This window comes from Metopolophium dirhodum, chromosome 6, assembly GCF_019925205.1.
Source record: "Metopolophium dirhodum isolate CAU chromosome 6, ASM1992520v1, whole genome shotgun sequence".
NCBI classification, from domain to species: domain Eukaryota; kingdom Metazoa; phylum Arthropoda; class Insecta; order Hemiptera; family Aphididae; genus Metopolophium; species Metopolophium dirhodum.
In genome coordinates, this window is record NC_083565.1 from 13,806,851 (window position 1) to 13,828,318 (window position 21,468).

Consider the following 21,468-nt stretch of genomic DNA (forward strand, 5'->3'; position numbering starts at 1 on the left):
ACAAAGAACATAAACAAAAAACAAAAAGAAAACATAACCGATATACGCAACACGAATCGATAGAAAATGACATAGTTCTCTTTCGTTATTGTTAAGAATAAATAGTAGGTAAGTGCCTAGTGTTCATTTTGTCCATTAGTAAATTAAAAATAATATGACGGAAACTGCAGAGTAAGCATATTGTGGTGATCGGACCAGTACCCATCGAAAAATGGTAAGTATTATTATTTTACAGTAAAAATTAGACATCGTTATAAAGTATTTAGTATATTATCAATAGTAAACTATAACAGGTATCTAATATATTATATATATTATATGCACTACCTATACTATATTATAAATATATCATATTATATTATATTGTGGCACCGTGAATATATTCATATAAAATAATCCACACTGAACATACTGGCTTTAAAAAATTACGCAAATCGGTTGGATAAAACTTCAATTCTAGTCGTCCAAATAAATCCTTAGGTACGTTTTAAATATACAGGATGATTCATCAAAGATGCTCACCCTTCCCCTTAGTACAAAACATTTTAATAACTAAGAAACAACTCATTCGGATTTTGAATAAATATATATTTATTTAAAATGATGTGTCGTAGTCTTAAATTTTACATTATCTACAAGCACCTACATTCTATTGTACCTAAAATATTAAATTCATTGACCTTAAGACGTATGCCTATTTAATTATAAAATAATATTGTAAAAACGATAAAATACTTGCTTAAAAAATAGTAAATACAATATGTTAAAAATGTACAATGATCAGGTTTTAATGTGTTTGTAAAATAAATATGGTGTAATAGAATATCCTGTTCTACAGAGTGATCCCCGGTATGTTATAACATAAGACACTAATTATTTGAATAACAACGATTATAATATTGTTATTAAAAATATATATTTTTACTATTTTTTAAAGTTATTATTTTTTTTAGTTGTTTACTATTTTAAAATTATAACAACATGCATTTTTAATTCCTTATTCTAAAGCAGAGTATTTTTTGGAGTACTTCGATACATACGAATTGAATACTTGACGAGTAGTTTGTGAACGGCTCCGGTACAGGCGTACCCCCGTAAAATGTTGGTCCAATACTCCGCTCGTCGATGCCTACTTTAAATACTTTATGCTTATAAGTACTTATCCGAAATTTGATTTTCATTTACCAAAATACTCCTTCTAGTGTAAGTAATATTCCGATTCGAAATAAAAAATGTATGTTGTCATTCAAAACAGTAAAAACTTAAAAATAGGTAGTAAAAAATATATTTTTTCAAAAATAATGTTGTCTTGTGATGACTTAAAATTATGCGAGAGAAATATTTTCAAAAACGTTTAGGGTTTTCTGAAATAAAGAGTCTTGTCTTACGAACAATTGAATGTAATAATGTACACCCCGTATTAGATTACGAATGTTTAATTCAAATAATTTTTGATTTAACTAGAACTTACATAGCTATACCTATAATAGATGCAATATTTACGACAGCGATTGCAATAATATTATACATATACCCATTATAATGATATTGGTCGCATAATAATTATTGGCGTTGTGATTCTCGTCGATAATTAATGATTATTTTATCGCATTATTATTTATTAGTTTGTATTTTAGTACGTAATACACGAGTACAATAATATCGAACAACAAAAATGCTGCAGGGGTTGTTGTCGATGCTGAAGCGGTTGCGGTCGTCCCCGGACAAGGAGCTTCGCATCCTACTGCTGGGTCTGGACAACGCGGGAAAGACGACGCTGATGAAGAAACTCGCGTCGGAGGACGTGTCGCACATAACGCCCACCCAGGGTTTCAACATTAAGTCCGTGCAGGCGGACGGCATGAAACTGAACGTATGGGACATTGGCGGGCAGCGCAAGATAAGACCGTATTGGCGCAACTATTTCGAGTTCACCGATATACTAGTAAGTATAGTACAGGTCGTGGGTCTAGAATGAAAAGGTTCTAAATCGTTTTTATGAAATTGTCCGTGATAGCAATATTTTAAGGTTTGAGTTCAAATATTTTACTATTTGAACAACTTTTTTTGAAAATTAAAGTTTTAAGGCACGCAGAAACTTGTACAGTTTGATTTCACAACATTATAGTAATAATTCGCTGTATTGGTTGATATACAAATTATAAAATGTTTAGTATGAAAAAGCTTTGCAATATTAGAATATTTAGAACCTTTTAATTATAAAATAAAAAAAATATATTTAATTAGAACTTTTTCATTCTTATCTATTATTTTTATTATTGTTAGCTAAATCCTTTTCAGAATAATGCTTTCTCATTGCTACCAATCTTCTATCACGAAACAAAGTAATAACTAATAACTACGAAACACCGAAATCTGTATCTGGATCGTAAAATTCTGTTGAATATGGACACCTAAATGTAATAGTTATTAGGTTTATTATTGGTAGTGATTAATTTCACATAATTTCTGCGTTACATCTGTTGAAAACCACTGCTCTACTAGTTACAATTCAAACTAATCAAAAATATGCTGTTAATTGAATGAATTTAAAGATAATTTCAAGTGAATTTAGAAATAAAAAGTTCTACATTCCTGTACCTAGGTATATACTATATAACCGTCCAAATATATTAATATAATTCATACACATATCAATTTGAAATACTGAAAAATAATTTATTTTAATAAATACCGATACAGTTATTGGATGAAATGGAGGTGACCGTGCACGGTGTAGTGAATTCCTACCCTATTTGTACATTTCATAAACGGAATCGGGACAATAACAGCTATTGTCGAGTTTATTAATTAAAAGTGATTTTAAATATTATGTATGTTATATGGTTTATATACTTCAATAAATATTTGTTTGGGTTCGTGTTGGCAGATTTACGTTGTGGACAGCGCAGACAGAAAACGTGTGGACGAAACAGGATTCGAATTGAACGAACTGCTCAACGACGACAAATTACTCGGTGTACCAGTGTTGGTATATGCCAACAAACAAGACTTGGCGCTAGCGGCAAAAGCTTCGGAAATAGCGCAAGAACTCAACTTGCATCTAATTCGTGATCGGCCCTGGCAAATACAGGCGTGTTCAGGCATACGCGGGGAAGGCATCAAAGTAAGTAATTATTGGGCTGTGCCATAGGTATATACGGATTTATTCCGGCAGAAAAAAGACACGAAGAAGATACGAGTTCCCTGGACGAACATTAAAAAAAAAATTTACTTGCACGTTAAGATCCGATATTTTAATTTCTATCTCTATACCCGCGTAGACTATTGAAACACTACAATTAATATTCTTAATCGTTAATAACGTAAAATCAAGATAAATGTAAATAAGACTCTAGCTGTCAATAGTCAATAACCTGTATGATCTTCTACACTTATAAGCAAGGCTGGGCATTAACGAGTTAAAAAGTTAAAGTTAAGTTAAAAAGTTAATTTAATTTTAACTTTTTAACTTAACTAGTTACTTATGGCTTTTCATTAACTTAACTGTTGACTTACTAAATTTCTTTCTTAATTAACGTGAAATTAATGAGTTAATTTTTAATTTTAAGAAGTAAGTTAAGTTAATTTATTTTGTTTTTAATTTTATAATATTTCACTATTTTAGTCTATTTCGTTTTCATGTCAAAAAATACGTATCGTAAATTGTTTAAAGTTAAAAATGTATATCATTCGAATCTAACTTATATGGAAATACTGTATGAAGTATTAACACTATATCCTATAATTTAGTTTTGGGCTGGAAAAAAAATTAAGTACGCTAGCGTTGTATAAACAAATTAATTTTTTTTTAACTTATTAAAAAGTTAACAAAAAGTGTGTATTAACTTTTAACTTAACTAAGTGAACCTATAGTTAAATTAACTTTTAACTTTTTGTTATTGGTGCATATAAACTTAACTTATCTGAGTTAAAAAAAAATCATTAACTTGCCTAGCCTTGCTTATAAGTGCTGTGGGTGAATAATATCAGATGCAAATATTAAAACTATACGCTATCGCGTCTTCTTCAGGGTATTCGGAAGGCTCTTGAAAGTCATAATATGTATTCGAAAATTTGATCAAATACACCGTATATAATACAATTTTATATGTTAAATACGTGTGATGTAATATAATAATATGTAAATGACTAATGGATATTATATATTATATATAGTAAACGTCTAACCTGCTTCTCAGCTGTCCATGAGCTGTAGCAGTATATTAGGCGACACAAAGTAATTACACTAAATACACGAATCGAAATAACGAAAACCACTAATTACTGCTAAAAGTCCAGTTGCAGTTGCTCACTGCTGCAGGATTCGGTATTGGGAGGTTATTGTTACTGAGACGACTGGTGCCCATGCACTGGCTAAAGGGACGACACGGTTCTATACTGACCGGAGATTGTCAGGCGACTTTATCAAAATTTTTTTGCACATTTGGGAATTAGATTGAACTCGGACGCCGGCAAAGCCGTTTTTTGACCATTTCTTTTGTCTGGCTCAATATTAGAAAGCCACACGCCTAAGTGGCTACTTTTAACCGTTGAAAATACGGGCGACTGTAAGTTGCGTCCCAATGTACCTTATTGATATAAATTGCGTCCCGAGTATTTTTTGGGTATATGTAAATTGCGTCCCGGGTATTTTTCTGTTCAGAATGTAAAATTTTTGATGGTCTAATAAACATTTCATCAACTGCTTTCCGTTTTAAATTGTCACTAATTTTTTGTCTAGTTAAAATATTTTCTGGTAATGGCTTATGTTTATGTTCATTAAAAATCTCAATTTCAGTATCAATAAGACTATTTACTTTTGCAAAGCACTTACACGTTTTGACGGTAGTTCTACGGATTTTCCGTCGGATGCAATTAACGTATACATGACAGAAACACAGGCCGCAACTTACGTATGTACCTGAGAAATACCGGGCCGCAACTTACGTATATTGTTATCGGAACCTTTTTTTTGGGAAGCAACTTACATTTACCGGAAAATACGTTTCGATTTCTTAATCGCGTGTGATCGTATTATACTGCGGATCGTCTCTTGTTGTCGGCGACAATGGTATTATCGAGGGTGTCCGATTTCTACCTACGACAGTCATGACGTTATTTATTAGTCTGTTAAATTTTAATTTATTCTTTATAATGATGTGTGAGTATCATAATAGCATTACAATCGTTACCAAAAAACATATTTGAATTTGTTATGTACATTTTAATTATCTAACAGCATTATTTTATTTACCTACTTGACTTTAGTTTATATTATAAAGTTATACTAACAACAGTACCTGTCAAGATGATATGCATTATAATCATAATAAAAAAATGTATGCGTCGAGGGGCAAAAACTTACGTATAGACTCAATTCGTTTGACTTAAAGATACCAAAGGCCGAAACCGGCAGTTAATATTAATACTTAAATAAATTGTGTTAATATAGTTAGGACGTTTGTAAAATTTTAGTCCAACTATCTACTATGTAAAAACTTTTTATATATATTATACAATAATATTTTAACAACGTTGTTAGTATGTTCTCTAGAGACAAAGTTTTGTGAATTTATTTAAAATAATTAGATTTTCAATAGAAATATTTCTTCAAAGTTTTTATTCTGCGTACGACGGAAAAATTTCTAATAAAGCATAAAATATTATACATTTAAATGTATTTTCGTTGATAATTATATTAGGTACCTTATAATGATTTGTAAAATATAATGTATGAGCATTGTACATGTACATATATAAATATATTATAATGTTCCATAGACTATATTGTTTTCATTAATCACCGTCGATCACATTTATTTCACTTTTGATTAAAATTTATATTCTATTTTTTTAAACTATCAAACCTTAAACAAATTTGTTTTTGTTTAAAGATACAACAAAGTGAAGTGACTAATTTAATGTTTTGGGAGGCTATGCCCCCTTGATCTCCTCTCCCCGATTCGCATCTACGGTTATAGATTATAATGTATAACAATATAATATATATTACTTACAGTATAAATGTATAATCTGTTGTACTATTATAAGAAAATATGATTATTATTTTTCAATTTTTTTTTTTTTTAGGAAGGATTGGAATGGATCAGTCAAAATGTAAAAAAGAAGTAATTATGTACATTTAATGAATATTTTGTTCACATTAATTACCATAGTTTATTTCATAGGTATATGTAAGAATTACTAATTAGTGTAATATTTTATTATCATATTTTTTTAAACATGTCGAATATATATTATAAAAAAAAAAATATATTATATATTTAAAATATACGTTTTTGCTTATATCTAGTCCTGCTATATACTATACAATATAATATGTTAGTTAAATTATATAATAATCTATAACTATATGTCTACCTACTATAGCTACAACTCTTATAACTGAATATGTTACTGACGAAATACGAATGTTTTATATTATGATTAAAATTAAATAATTTGACTTCTCTGAAGTCAATAAATCTTGGTAAAACATCAAAACAATATTAATTACTAGAATTTGATTTATTTTAACATTTCACAAAGATCGGTAGGTATAGGTAGGTGCCAGCTTATTTATCGCGAAATAACCACGCAATGAGTTCGTTGTCATATCATAATATGCATTTCCTATATCTAATAAGTAGGTAAGTGCATTTGTATTGCATTTTATATCAGCGAGTTCGTTTTTTACAACACATTCAAAATTCTAGCGAAAGACTTGACAGCGTATATTAGATTGATTCGTAAATAGCTTAATACCACTCAGCATTCATAGTACCTATAGCTGGTGATTAAAATTTTGTTAGGATCGTCATTGACGATGACGAGTGCATCACTATAGAATATTAGAATCGAAAACAATTTGATTTAGTAAGTACCTAACCTATTATAATATTATATTTATATTTATCTCGTTGCTTTGTATACAATCATAAAAAACAACGGCACACAAATAATTTAAGTACATAATATATTGTAGAAAACGAATTACAATACCAATTAGATATTCTATGAAGCTATCAATCGGTGTACCAATAATACAGGTGTACACTTTATCGATAATATAATATTGTGTTAGCTTTTTTTGCCATTAAGATGCCATTATCAACAAACGGTACTTTGATCTAGTCCGAAAGACATAATTATTTCATATGGAACTCTATATTATAAAATGTATCATTTGAGTTCCATTTGCACTTCCATAAGGTCCCCTATTAAAATATTTCGGGATGGTAAAATACCTATATAAAGTGAATTGCAGTTTTGTTCCACAAAAAACATTACCTACCTACTTAAAAGTAAATTGTATGCTAAAAATAATTTAGTAAATGTAAACATTATAAATATAATATATATATAAAAGATTATAAAACAAAATTATGGTAGTATATCAATGGTGGCTTAAACTAGGTTTAAGTACCCGAGTACCTAGTGTACACCCCGTTTAGAATTAAAATACATATTATATGAATATTATAAAATGTTCAAAAACCAAAATTGATGAAACAGCCTTTGAACTATGCATATTATTATGTATATCCGCAATTTTTGATAGTTTTTTGTTGTTGTTTGTTTTTACACGCTATTAGAGTTCGTTGTGGAAATATTCAGTCGTAGCTTTCAAATCTTCTTCGTGGAATTCTTGACAATTGGCCGAATATTTAGTCTAAACAACACATATGAAAATTAATCTTGGTGATGAAAACAAAAATCGTGATTTCACCGATAAAAAAAAACAACTTACCGAACAATTGTGGTCTTCGGTTGCGGCGTTGTAAAGTTTCCAGAACGGCGTTCTCGTTTGTCCGGACAGGAACCACGAAGCGATTAAACTGTTAAACAAAATAACAGTCGTAAATGAGCGATTTCGAAGTTATATTAATTATATATTAACTAGGTATCCTAGACAGCGAATGGAAAAATATAGTAAGTATTTTAAATAATGCGTTTTAAAAATACTATCTTTTCCAAATTCTGCCTGAGATTATACGCGCGTAACCGCCATAAATGAATCTTAAATTATTTATAGTAAATCATTGATTTAACAACAGCCTATAATAAATTTTATGGTTTAATTGTAAATTGTAGTTCTCATCATACTTGATATGAGTAGGTTAGGTGAAAAGCTTTGTTTTTATTTTATTTTATAAATATATTAATTACAAAGAATTAAAATAATGAGAAAATGAGAGTTATAGTATAAAGTGTCATATCTATGTTTAAACGATACTACCTATTGTTATAATTGCTTATATAACATTATTTTACTTTATTATACCTTTAGGTATATTCATACAACAAGATAAACATTGGCTTTAAGCTAAATTTAAAACTTTATAAAAATAAATAGAGGCTTGGCGCGATGCGTTGGCTGCTATCAGTCACACAATGTGACTGAGAGTAAGTAACGTCCACTGCTACTAGTTCCCGGATGGGTGACCACCCGGGTTCGTAGTAGCAAAAACCTTGCCACACACATACACGTGTTGCTCTATACATACGCAACTTGTTGATTATTCATTGCATATTTTTTAACTATAATACCGGTACAAAAAAAACTTTTAGTATTATTTTAAATACAAATATAAAAATATTATATATATACTTAAATGTTTTAAAATAGCTCGATAATAAGATAATAATACATTCATGCACCGTTTTAAGCGTTAACAATGCGTTTAAAATATATATTTGGGTTAGCTAACACATACCTGGACAGTTTTGTGACACCTGGTTTGAGTCCTGTTTTGCTATCTGGATATTGACCTTTGCGATTGATGCTGCACACCAAGTAACGATCACATTCTGGTTTCTTGCCCACGAACCTGTACACCCTCCACACCCTGAGTATCGGGTCAATTAACTCGTGATTCAACAGCTCCGATAGCTTCTCTTCGATTTCCTTGGAAGTTAAATGCTGCAAGCTCAATCCTTTGCTTTGACCCAACCTAAACACATCCTACACGAACAAGCAATCATACACATATAGATACGTATTATGACGTAACGTAACATTTGTCTAATTTAATACGCCTAAAACGTGTTATACGTACTTGTAAGTATGCTATCGCTGGTTTGATGTATGTAGCGGAATTGACTTTAAGTCCAAACTGTCGTTTAAACACCGCGTCGGCCAGGAAGCTCAGCGATTCTGCTGGTCGTGCTGAATCGAATTGGGCCGCTTTAGAATAACCTTGAGACTTTAAGAATCCATTCATTATGAATTGTGTCGTCGACAAATATCTGTAAAACACGACGACATATAGGTATTATAGTTATATTTTTGGGTACTTTAACTATAGTGACCCGAAGGACCTAATGCAATCTTAAACAAAAATCGTATTTTGATTGTATAGGTATAATATAAATTTAACATTTTCTGATTTTACATCGTATAATGTATTATTATAGTAGGTAGGTAGGTAGGTAGAAAGGCACTATAATATAGTATCATCTTATCACCTTATGGATCTGGACTGACGCCATAAACAAAACGTAGGTATAGTACCTATCTATGTCTGGAGACATTATCACAGACACACATACCAATATTGATTTTCGGGAGTGAATCCGAGATGCTTATCTTATTTTTATTTACACGTAGGTATTAGGTACGCGCGCGTATTATCTAATTAAAAAAAATATCGAGAAAAATATTTACTGCAGCCGAGTATGGTCATTGTTGGTAAATATAATTGGTCGCCTGTAAATATGTAAGTACCTGTGATTTCCTTGATTTCAGTTTCATGTACCAATATAATTAGGTATATTATATGAAACCGACAAAAAAAATTGGAAATTGTAAACCCTGAGAAGAGCTATACTCTATACCGAGGGCAACGATAACATTTCCCCCGCAGAGTCGTCGCAAACTCGGCTTACTGTTAATACGTCGGGAAATGCAATTAATTCGAATCTATAATAATAATACTATTATAAATTACAGCTATATGCTTCACCTTGAAGAAAAAAACATACGTAGGGACATTGACATATAGTGTCTTAGACATGGGCGTATTTTACAATAAATTCCACAGCGCTATATTATTATTTTTAAAACTACGTATTATAACATGATGCTATAATGTAGTATATGTATAGATCCAACGAAACGAGGAGGTGCAGCCGGTATGTTTGTGAAAAAAATAAAGATAAACAACCTGTTAGTTGTTATGGTTGTGTGTATTATAATATAATAGTATGTAGAGGCATGTTAAGATGTACCTACCGAAGCGAGTTGACGTGTTGTTAATATTTTCTATATATAGGTGTGAGATAATTTATGTTATTAAATCGTTTGGCCACGACGTGAACATTACATTATTTTTGGTAGCCATAGGTGTTCAATGAACTGTAATGGCAATTTATATGTATACATTATTTTATATTCACGCACCTGTTGTACATTGCAGAAATCCCGAACCTATTCATAATTAAAACGGTGCGTGCTAAACATAATATAGCATACCTAACTTAATTATTGTCTGACTTAAACGTTCGATGATTTAAAAAACTGTATACAGATTGCATCGAAACGAGTTGTAGGTACTTACACCTATAAAGCAAGACGTAGCAGTAGGTAGGTACTTAAATATTTTACTCCATATACATCATATTATAGTCCTGTCGATGTTACGGTAAAATATATACGTATTACTGAGGGGGCGGATGACGTTGACCTGCTGGGTAAAGACTTTAATAACAATTATTATTTATTCACACGAATAAAAATATGGTCGATAGGTATGCCGGAATCCCAATAAATAATAATACTGCAGTTTTCGAGATAATTTATATTACATATTTGTGATTAAACTCAAAATTAAAAGGGTTCGTCATAGCGACAAGTAAAGTATAATAAAGTTAAGTACCTATATATTTATATGCGAAAATATCAATCACCAATGTATAGAATAGTATAATATAAGCATTACTACAAATGTTATATAATATAATATTGTTATTCTATTTGATGTGATTAAACTGTTAAAGGACGAAGATATATTATTGTAGGTACCTACTACGAATATGTTATTTTCAAAAGTGTTTCTCGTACGACCTTGACCCGAGAATACAAAGTATTTTGCGTTGGTTAAGATCAGAACAACTGTTTATTTTATACGGATAACTGTAAACTTTCTACGCATGTGGTTGGCAGACGTCCCTATGCCACATATTTGGAATAATAATATCGTAGTAAGTAAATACAACTAGTAAAAAATATCAATGAAAAGGACTAAGGTTGTATACTAAATAATTACGTTTTAATTCTAAGTGTTAAGAAAGGTGAATATTTTATATTGGAGCATTTATATTAGGAAAGATGAATATCTTCACCAGGTAAGTATATTTTGTAGTTGATTTTTATAAGATCAATTATTCGATTCTTAATGTGGTTTGTGAACTTAGATATTATTATTATATAGTACCTAAAGTAATGACTGGCGAATAACCTACATTGCATACAATTATGTACCTATGGTGTTCCTATAAACACCTATAAGTATATATAAAACAGGAAGAGTAAGTGTATATAATTTAGAAGGATGTAAGGTATATTACCGATCGACGTTACTGTATAATTACTTAGAATAACTCTGATACATCTTGTAGACGTATATTATATAAATTGCCAATATTTTCAGAATACTGAATGATATATATTATATATAATTCCGTTCTCGTAATCAAATTTTACGCTATACTAATACATAAAATATATATTATACGTAAAGGTAACAGATTTTTTTTTTGTATTAGGAATATGTACCGTCTAAAATTATTATAGAGGTAACAGTGGGCAACGAACTCTACGAGCAAAACCAGTTACGTTCGTCTGAAACAAGGCGTGTATACGTCGAGTTACGATGATAGTATGATTGTACCTATATACCCACGCTACGATTATATTATTACATATTATACCTATATTTAAACGCATTTGCGCAATGTATGCGTCGTGTACCGGGTATGCGGTTATTACCTGGCCTGCGTGTTCGGGTCCGATACGTGTTTCATCCATTCGGCGACGAAGCTGGTCAGACTCCTGACCCACCGCCGTCTGAACGTGGAGTTCTCCATGGACTCGAATATCTTGTCCACCTGGAAATGACCGTCCTTGTCGATGAACAGCTTCAGGATGCTGCCCAGGCCGCTGTTCTTCCACAGGGTCGTGCCGAGCTCACTGCTTTTGAAGTGTTCCCAGTACACGTACGCGCTGCTCAGAAACGGCGGCAGGAAGGTCGAGGCCCTGGCATGACGCTCGTGCTCTTCGAAATCCTCCACTTCCGGATCGTCGGAATGCTTGTGACCGCCACTGAACGCGTTCACCAACACCGGAAGTACGTTCATGAAACCCTCGATCGACGAACCCTGGAGGCCGCCCGCGCCCGCCGTCGACGACATGAACCCTAAAAATAACCAGCGAAAAACGTTTTTTATTTCATTCTATAAATATGTGGGAATGTGAAATATTATTGTTATACATTATAAACTTTAAGTAGATGCGCACGCGGAACATAGCCATTTTATCATTTTAAAATTATACGTATGTGACGAAGTCTGCTAAAACTTAATGGGTTTACATTTTTTTTACCCACGTTTTTTACAACACAACTAAATTGTTGTATAATATGTTTTGATAATAGCCAAAACAATTCAATACACCCAAGTCCCATAGTATACCGATTATAATAGCCATGATTTGATACGATAAAGTAAAAAAATTGTATTGATATGATTTGGTTACTTGTGTTATTGATTAGAGTACGTAATCATTTATAATATTATTTGCAACAAATAATGGTAAACAACTCAATAAATATAATTGGATAATTTTAAACACCGTCAAAAAATATATAGTCACGTATCGCGTGTCTGATAAAAAAAAATTATAATGTTTTGAGCAAAAAAACGGATCAACATCGAATTTTTTGTTTTATTATATAATAAGACAATAATGATCGACGAAGTTCGTAAAAATAATATAATATTAGACAAGCGACCGCGTAGTTGCAAACAGGTTATTATGTATTATATCGATACGGTTAATTTACCGTTGAACCGTTCGACTAATGCGGAATTTTTTGCACGTAAACTATGGGTCATGTACTCGTGTATAGTTGTACTGCTTGCCAACTACGGTGGAATATAAATGCATGGCCTCAACAACCGTTGTGACTAAACGATACACACCTGCACATTTGTAAAATAGAAATAACGACATTATCCGTACTCCCATAAATACATCGAATATCATATCATTCAGCATTGAAAAGATAGTGATTTTTTTTATGGAAATGTAAAAAAAAATATTATCGTTGAACCAAAATCATCTTTGTGATTTTGTGACCAATCCGGCTTGCCGTTTGCAGGGTATTATATATAGTCATATAAACACTAAGATACCAGATACCTACAACTGTATATAGGTGAACAAAAATATCGTATCGGCCGGATAATAAAACTGATTAGTAGCGAGCTATACGACTGCAACAGTTGTCAGTTGTCACGATCGTATTTACAACAAATCGTATCTATATGTGATCGTAATAAATTACGATAACTTACGTATATATCAGTACATCACCGGACCACTGTATATATAACTTAGCACAGTGAACTTGAATAGAATTCATACCTAGTTAGTTCAGTATTGTTGTGTTTTTTTGAACATCTTATATATAGGTTGTTATATAATTAAATAATTTCGTGATATTTTTGTCGTAGTTATATGTATGAATATTTTTTTGAAAATGTTAATCAGAGAGTTTCGTTTAAATTTTTAACGAACAATCAATGGTAAGCTATTTGAAAAACAATAGTTTGTGCTGTTTGTCACGACATAGTTCTATCAGTTGTCATACGTGTGGTGAGGATGTGAAAAACTAGTTGAGAAAAGAAAGAAGAAAAGTTCGTAAAGTAATAATATGTGTACAAGAAAGGATATATTAAATTACTCAGTCGATAAGAAAACAAAACTGATTTTTTGAATTTGTAAATATTAATAGCTGAAATATACTGGTGGATTAGTCATTGTTCGAATTATGGTAGGTTAATATGATTTCGGTCTAGTAAGTTCATAATATTGATAAAAAAAGAATTCAAGAAGTTCAATTTGTGCAGGAGAGTCGGAGCCCTCCGTATCAAGAGTTGAATGAAAAAAATGAATTCCTCCTGCCACCTTTTTTTCACTATTATATTTCATGTCAGTACGTTTCAAAAAACTATAGGCACAAATCATTTATTTACACAAATGCAGGTAATTATACAACTTTGAGTTGGTTAAAATATACAAGTATTCATGCATAATAACGTGTAATACTATTTAATGTAACGCGCGTAATAAATAAGAAAAAAACGTCGGAGCGGTCAGTTACCGAAATCTTTAAAACAAGTAACTAGGTAGGTATATGTATTATGTACATTTTATTTTATTTACAAATCAGGGATTTGACCAAATACAAAGTACATAATATTTATTATAATCATAAAATACTAAACAATATATCATAACAATATAACATTATATATTATATATCGTATCATATATAGGTACTATTGAAAATAAATATATATAGTCTCAAGTCTCAATGATTTGTATTGATCTCGTTTGGAATTTTTCAATGATATTGTGACTTACAAGACGTATTTTTGGATAGTAGATGATATAAAAACACCTGTTTACACGCTACTAATCAATTACATATATTATAGTATAAAGGTAGATCAAATGTACAACACTATAATATTATAAGGTCTGTTTCTATAAACGATCGGTTAAAACCGTTATAGAATGTGTGCCAAGTGTTCATGTTTATGTGTCGTTCATAGAACAACCAAGTAACCTAGTTGAAAAATCTAAATGCTGTGTTAAAATAATAGCGCAAACCACGGTTCCACGGTTCGTTAACATCTGCAGTTAGACCGAAAAATTACACGAGACGATTAACTCTAGAATATAGGTATTTTTAGGTATACTAAATACAACATTGTATTCACAGTTATAATTCATAATGCCCCAGAGCGGTCAGAGTATTTTATAATCGTATCATTGCCAGTCCAAACTCCCGAGTATAATATAAGAGAATTCCAAGGTTTATGTAACAAAAAAAAACTTTATATTATCTCCGCTGCGTGGAAATAAAACGAATTAAAGATATTATGTTTTAAAATTGTATTTATAAAGATGAGTTCGAATGTATCTATGTAAGTATTATAATGTGAACAATAAGTAAAATTGAATCGTGATAAAAAAAAAAAAGTATCAATGACGTTGCTTATTTGATAACGTAATTATATTATTCATCGGTTTCTAGGGGAAATATATAGGTAGGTACTGTAACGCGAAATCGGTCAGAAAAAAAGTTGTACGCATCCCAAACCTATATCTGTGTCAAAATAAAAAATGTTACAAAATGTATAAATTCATATGGGTACCTCAAACCTATATAACAATACAAGCCATTATACGACTTACAATAGGAACTGTGCTACTGGCCCCTTCCACCCACTATAGTAACACCGATGATATGCTTACCTATATAGTGGTTATAGGTTAACTCGACGAGATTTCAAAATATATACCACGTATTGAACTTAATATTAATATATTCCACAAATTGTCAACAAATTTTCCAATCATTTATCGATTTATACGACGGGTTTCAGTCGAACCGATGAAATCGACCGATTTAGTATTTTAGTGACTCACCAACAGTCACCACAACGAGTATACCTTTACGGCTAATATACATATACGTATAGTATATATATATATCACGATTATTATTATACTTGTATTATAGTAACTATATTATACTACTGTTGTGAGTCCGGTTTATAATAATTTCAAGCGATCTATTTGACAACTCGTAGACGTCATATTGTTATTTCCGCTGCATTATAAGTAAGAGGTCACCGTTCTCAATATAAGACGTAGATACTAAATTCACGTGATGGGTGATCAAGAAATGCCTGAAGTCGCTATAACCATCATATTACAAATGTGCCATGTTGCAGTTATGCGGTTGGTGTCACACAGTAGGTACTGCAGTGGCGTTATTTCAGTATTAAATTTGCTATAAAGTATATAGGTAATTTATATACATATACCTACTACTAACCATTTATTCTGGCATAATATTGGTGCATTAATGTATAATATATCTATACGCACATTTATATTATTATATTATATTTTAATAAACAAAAAATTCCAACAAAAAACAAATATTTTAAACTCTTAAGTGCAATTAGTATAAAAAGCGGCGTCGTGTTGATTTTGATCAACCTGATATGGGTGCTACTAAAAGTTAAGGTAGGGCAAATGTCTGCCTTACCCAAATCACGTGTCTGGGTGTCGTGGCGTTGTGGATATTAAATTTAATTAACATTTATAATATTTTATAATAAATATTCGAATATCTTTAGTATAATAGATTATACATCATTATAATTTATTGTGTAATTTTTGGATACAACAATTTTAAAAAGTGAGCGGTTTTTTGAGTCAACGTCCGTTAAATGTAAACTTCACATATTTTTAACACAGCCCAAAAAACCACCCAAATTTTTTACCAAATATAAATTACAGATTTAAAATTGTACACTACAGACTGCGGTTAACTATATAACCTCTTATTGATATAGATATTACAATATTGTCGTATTAGTTTAAATAAAATAAAAAATTATATTACTATTGAAGGAAAAAAGTTTTGAAAAAGAGTTGGGCAGTATCGGTCAAGTTTTAAATTCGCCACTGCAAACGTAGATATATATTTAAGTCTAGACTCTAGATGGTTGTGATACGTACCTATATAATATATTTTACGAATATAATAATATAGTAAGTGCAAAGGAAAATTGTGTGGGTCGCGGTGCTGCATCGCATAATATGTAATATACCTATATACCATCATGAGACGGACTTACCGGAAGCCAAGTCGATCATTGAGCTCCAGTCCACGCCGGGCCCGTCGTCGTTGCCGGACGACGACTTGTCCGCAGCCGAGCCACCGGCGAACATGCCGACGAGCTGGCCGATGACCTGCGGGTCGACGGAACCCTTGGCCGCCGCCAGACCGGAAACGATCGATCCCAGCCCGGACTTGGCGCCCTCCGTCTGCATGAACGACTGGAGCACGGAGCCCAAGCCGCCGCCGGCACCGCCGCCCTGTCCGCTGGCCAGCGAGTCTTGCAGCAGCGACTTGGCCGCTTCCAGGAACGGGTTTTCTTCGTCGTCGTCAACGCCGTTGCTGTCCACCGAGGACGTGACCGCGGGCCCGGCCAGCAGCAGGGCCAGCAACAGAGCTGCGTTGAACGGTAACCGGATCATGATGACGACGTCCGACAGTGGATGGGTGAAAGTCGTACGCGATGGTGGACTGGAAAATACGATGCGGTACACTGCTTGGTGGGTGCCAGCAAACGCGACGGAATATTACGGGTGAAAAATTTGTGGTAATGTTATAGAGAAGAACCGTTTTCACATAGTCGGCACGGCGAACGTCTATGGCGAGCTGGGCGATGTGGCGGGGTGGACGTCGATCGGAGGACTGTGACGGTGCGCAATGTGACCGACGAGGCTGACGGACGAGTCCGCCGTCGTTGCCGGAACCGAATGTTCAGCCCCCCCCCCCCCCCCACCGCCACCACCGCCATCCCCGACGCCACTGATGCCACCGATGACTGCCACGGTTACCACCGCGGTAGTGGTGACCGTCTGCGAAAGGAGAGAGGGGACGCGCCGGCCGAGGACCAGCAATAGCGGTAAACCCGACCACGCGCGGTTACGGCGGCGGAACGCGTACAAACCAGTTATGGTAGGGCCATTGACATACCGCCGGACTACAGCTACAACAGCAGACCGGGTTACTGGTTAGCCATTATTATTTTTTATGTTCGGCCCGTCATTTTCGTAGAAATGTGACGACGACCGCGTACAGGTAATACGTATCGTTATTACTGTATTTCGTTCGAAATATCTTTTCGTCGTCGGAATTCGGTCAATTAGGACGTATTATTACGATCGATGTTTATTAAGTCCCCCAAAGTGTTATATTTATTCGTACCCACAATAGACTCGATTACAACAGTTGTACAACATTACATTATTACAATATTATAACGTGAGCACAATTTGAATGCAAATGGCACCAGGGGTCCTAAGGGATTCCACGAATCCAATAATAGTATACCTAAACATTATTTTTAACCATACAACAACTCTATTGACACGAATAATTCGTTTTCATATGACATAATTTTCGTTTGCAAACACATATTTATAATATTTTTTTATTGGGTTAATAAGGCTTAAACTACGGAAGTAATTATAGCCTGTAACAATTACATATTATTGGTCTTAAAACTACGGGAATACATTGTGTCTTACAGCAGAGGGAGTTTGTGAAATAAAATATTATATAAATGTATTTTTTTATTTATAATATTATTATATGCAATAATTTTTTAACATCACGAATAACGCTTCTAAAAAAATAATATTAAGTCTTGATCTGTCATCCTTGTAATATCATTATGTTAGTGGTTTGTCGGTCGGTCGATCTATTTCTATCTATCGATCTATTAAAATATTTTTAATTTCAGTCTGAAACAGAACACTTTTCTAGGAACTATGAACGTATACATCATATTATTATCCTTCCATCGGAATAATTAGTCATAAGTTTTTTTATGGAAGAACGACTAAAAGTTACATTCTTGACAGTTATTCACTCGTGCATTCGTATTTTTATGAATGGTATGGGTACATCCAGATTGTTAGATTTTATTTTAAATATTGTTTTTTTGTAATTACTAAAAAAAAAACGCTACTCGATATTTTTCCTCCGCAAGGTAAATCTATAAATCATAAATATGTTTTTGTTAATAGATAATAATAGTAACCACGACAACGAAAACCTTATGTAAAATCGGTCAGGAACAAAAAATCTTGTATTCAGCCCAAAAACATATTTATGTTAAAAAAAAATCCATCAAAATAAATCATTAAATTCGAAAAAAATATTCATAAATCGCATCTGTGGTTGCGTTTGGATCGGATGATGTGTGGATGTCAAGGTCGTTCGTTGCCGTCTCCGAGTGACCTTCTTGTTCTTATACGTACATTGCCATATTACCACGCAGGTATACACAGGGCATGTACCTTAGACGGGTGAAAGATATCCTGTACGAACGATATCGTAAAGGGAAACTATAATAATATATTATTAATATTATTATGATACTTGAAAAACTTTCAATCGAGAAAATTGTAAAAATTATTTAATTAGATCGATATAATATTATACGTATTATTCTGAGATGAATTGAATTATGCACGTCTCGAGAATATTATATGAATTAATAATATATATAATAGTACAAATTGGTTTTACTGCTGTCTGGTGGACACAATATGTAAGCATCTTATTTTATAGTTTATTTACTACATTTTGATAGTTGGTAATTTTTATGTAGAAAATCGTTCCACATTTTCGAATGTTTTATTCATTAAATGCTCGTGAGACGTGAGTATCATTTAATTAGTATTATCTGCAGCGCACTATAATAGTAATATCTTCTCATTATTAAATCGATTAGCTTAAATGCCACGTTAAATGTCAAACATTAATATTATATTGTAGGACGTAGGTATAGATGATACTTATATTTTTTCCATTGTAGCCAAAATATATATATTAATTTTTATTATAAAACCATTAAATACGTTTCTCGAACGAACCCTATATAATATATGAAATGGATCAATTAAATGTATAATATTTTATAATACTCTGTAAAACGAAAGAATTTCAAACATTTTCTGTGATATTCATTAATAATACAATATTATTATAATACTATAAACATTAAACACTACTCCATTTCATCGTATCAATATGTTTATAGATATATGAAATGAGACCATGCCATAATTAATCATAATTCATAAGCTCAAGATACTCGAGATATTTCTAAACACACTAAAATAAAATTACTTGAGTATAATATTATAATATAACTATAATGCATATACTATTATAGCTGTTATATTATAATAATTAATAGCACACTGCAAATATTGTGGGTCACGACTGTTTTAAGAACTACCTCGACCACATGGGTAGAGCTGCTAGCCTACACTGATTTTACTGCCCCAGCACCTATAGGACACCGTTGGACACACTCTATTCTAATGTCCGAGATGGAACGCAATAGGGCTGACGTACACCCGAGCTTCGGGTGTCCTCTGGCTACGATCGATATGTAAGATCTGATCCGTAACCATTTTTTTTACCAACCTTCTCTTAGATATGGCCGGGAGCATACGGCTCTGCAAGAGTTTGAAGGACTCTACAGAGTGCTCTGCAAGTCAGTAAATGATATGTCCTCCAATGATGTTGAGACAACTGCGTACGAGACAACTCACGGAAAAGTGGCTTAGATGAAGCATTGAAGCTGGACACCAGCTATCACGATTTTTTGGGGGCGCCACCAACCAAGTCTCTTCATCCTTCTTCCTATGGGTTAAATATATACAAGGTTATTGCAATAGTACCCCGACTACATAATTTTATCTCGTTAAGGAATTAAAATAGGAACGCAAGGGGCGACTTATACTGGCTACACTATATGATATGCAGAACTCTACCCTTATACTGCCATTTTATTTTTGTTTGATAACAATATAGGCTGTGTGCAATAACCTTGTATATTTAAGCCATGGGTAGGACGACTATCACGGCAGATACTGCACAAAATCCGAGAGTTGTGAGTTCTGGCACAGGAAAATTAGAAATTTAGTACGAGACCTCGGGGGTGCACGGAAACACCCAGTCAAATTGACCTCTGCAGTGACGGCATTGGGCTTGTTCCGTCTACCACCCGACATTTTCAAATGTAATGTAATGAAATTTCAATATTTGATGCCGTATTGTATGTATGATTTGTGTACAATAATGGACGAGGCTGAGGTATGGATGTAATGCTTACGAAATTACTCAGTTGCGATAACACGAAAAAGGTACCTACCTATACTACTTAAAAATGTCAATGGTCGAATATTTATTAGTAGTTACAATTAACATAATAATTAATAAACGTCGCGGTCGATAGTACAAAATATATTAGGAATTATTAGGAATTAAATAATAATATGTTCATGTTAAAAATATCAGCAATAGAATAAATGTGTATCATTCAATTAGAAAAACAGCGATGAATCGTCGGTGGTACGTAAAGAGTCTATAATCGTAGATATTTCAGAAAGACGCTTACCCGCTGCGTTGTCTCCGTCTTACAAATGTACAACATAGCAAAAAACTGTTTTGCGCAGGATAGAACCACTCCCTCGGTATTTATAGTAGAATTATCAAAATTCCACCAACGCATAGAGAACAACTTTATCTGTGTCGCAGCGTTTTTATTTTTTCGATAGCACTTACCAATAGT

General features: G+C 32.6%; 2 protein-coding genes across 3 annotated transcripts; one reads left to right on the forward strand and one right to left on the reverse strand.

Annotated features, from left to right (window-relative positions):
• The first annotated feature begins 56 nt into the window (after positions 1-56).
• Positions 57-6,233, forward strand: LOC132946052 (ADP-ribosylation factor-like protein 3). 2 transcript variants are annotated; one of them, XM_061015874.1, is made up of 4 exons: positions 57-214; positions 1,685-1,945; positions 2,891-3,127; positions 6,094-6,233. In XM_061015874.1, exons 1-4 carry the CDS (start codon positions 212-214, stop codon positions 6,133-6,135), a joined length of 543 nt encoding a protein of 180 aa, XP_060871857.1. In that variant the 5' UTR covers positions 57-211; the 3' UTR covers positions 6,136-6,233. The 2 variants fall into 2 exon arrangements, with proteins under 2 accessions (XP_060871857.1, XP_060871856.1); XM_061015873.1 differs by lacking the exon at positions 57-214 and having other exon boundaries at positions 1,676-1,945.
• Positions 6,234-7,340: 1,107 nt separating this feature from the next.
• LOC132946050 (uncharacterized) lies at positions 7,341-17,614 on the reverse strand. Its single transcript, XM_061015871.1, has 6 exons — positions 16,945-17,614; positions 11,993-12,419; positions 9,063-9,252; positions 8,721-8,968; positions 7,754-7,841; positions 7,341-7,675 (listed from the first exon to the last, which is right to left on the reverse strand). Exons 1-6 carry the CDS (start codon positions 17,345-17,347, stop codon positions 7,595-7,597), a joined length of 1,437 nt encoding a protein of 478 aa, XP_060871854.1. The 5' UTR covers positions 17,348-17,614; the 3' UTR covers positions 7,341-7,594.
• Between the last annotated feature and the right edge of the window lie 3,854 nt (positions 17,615-21,468).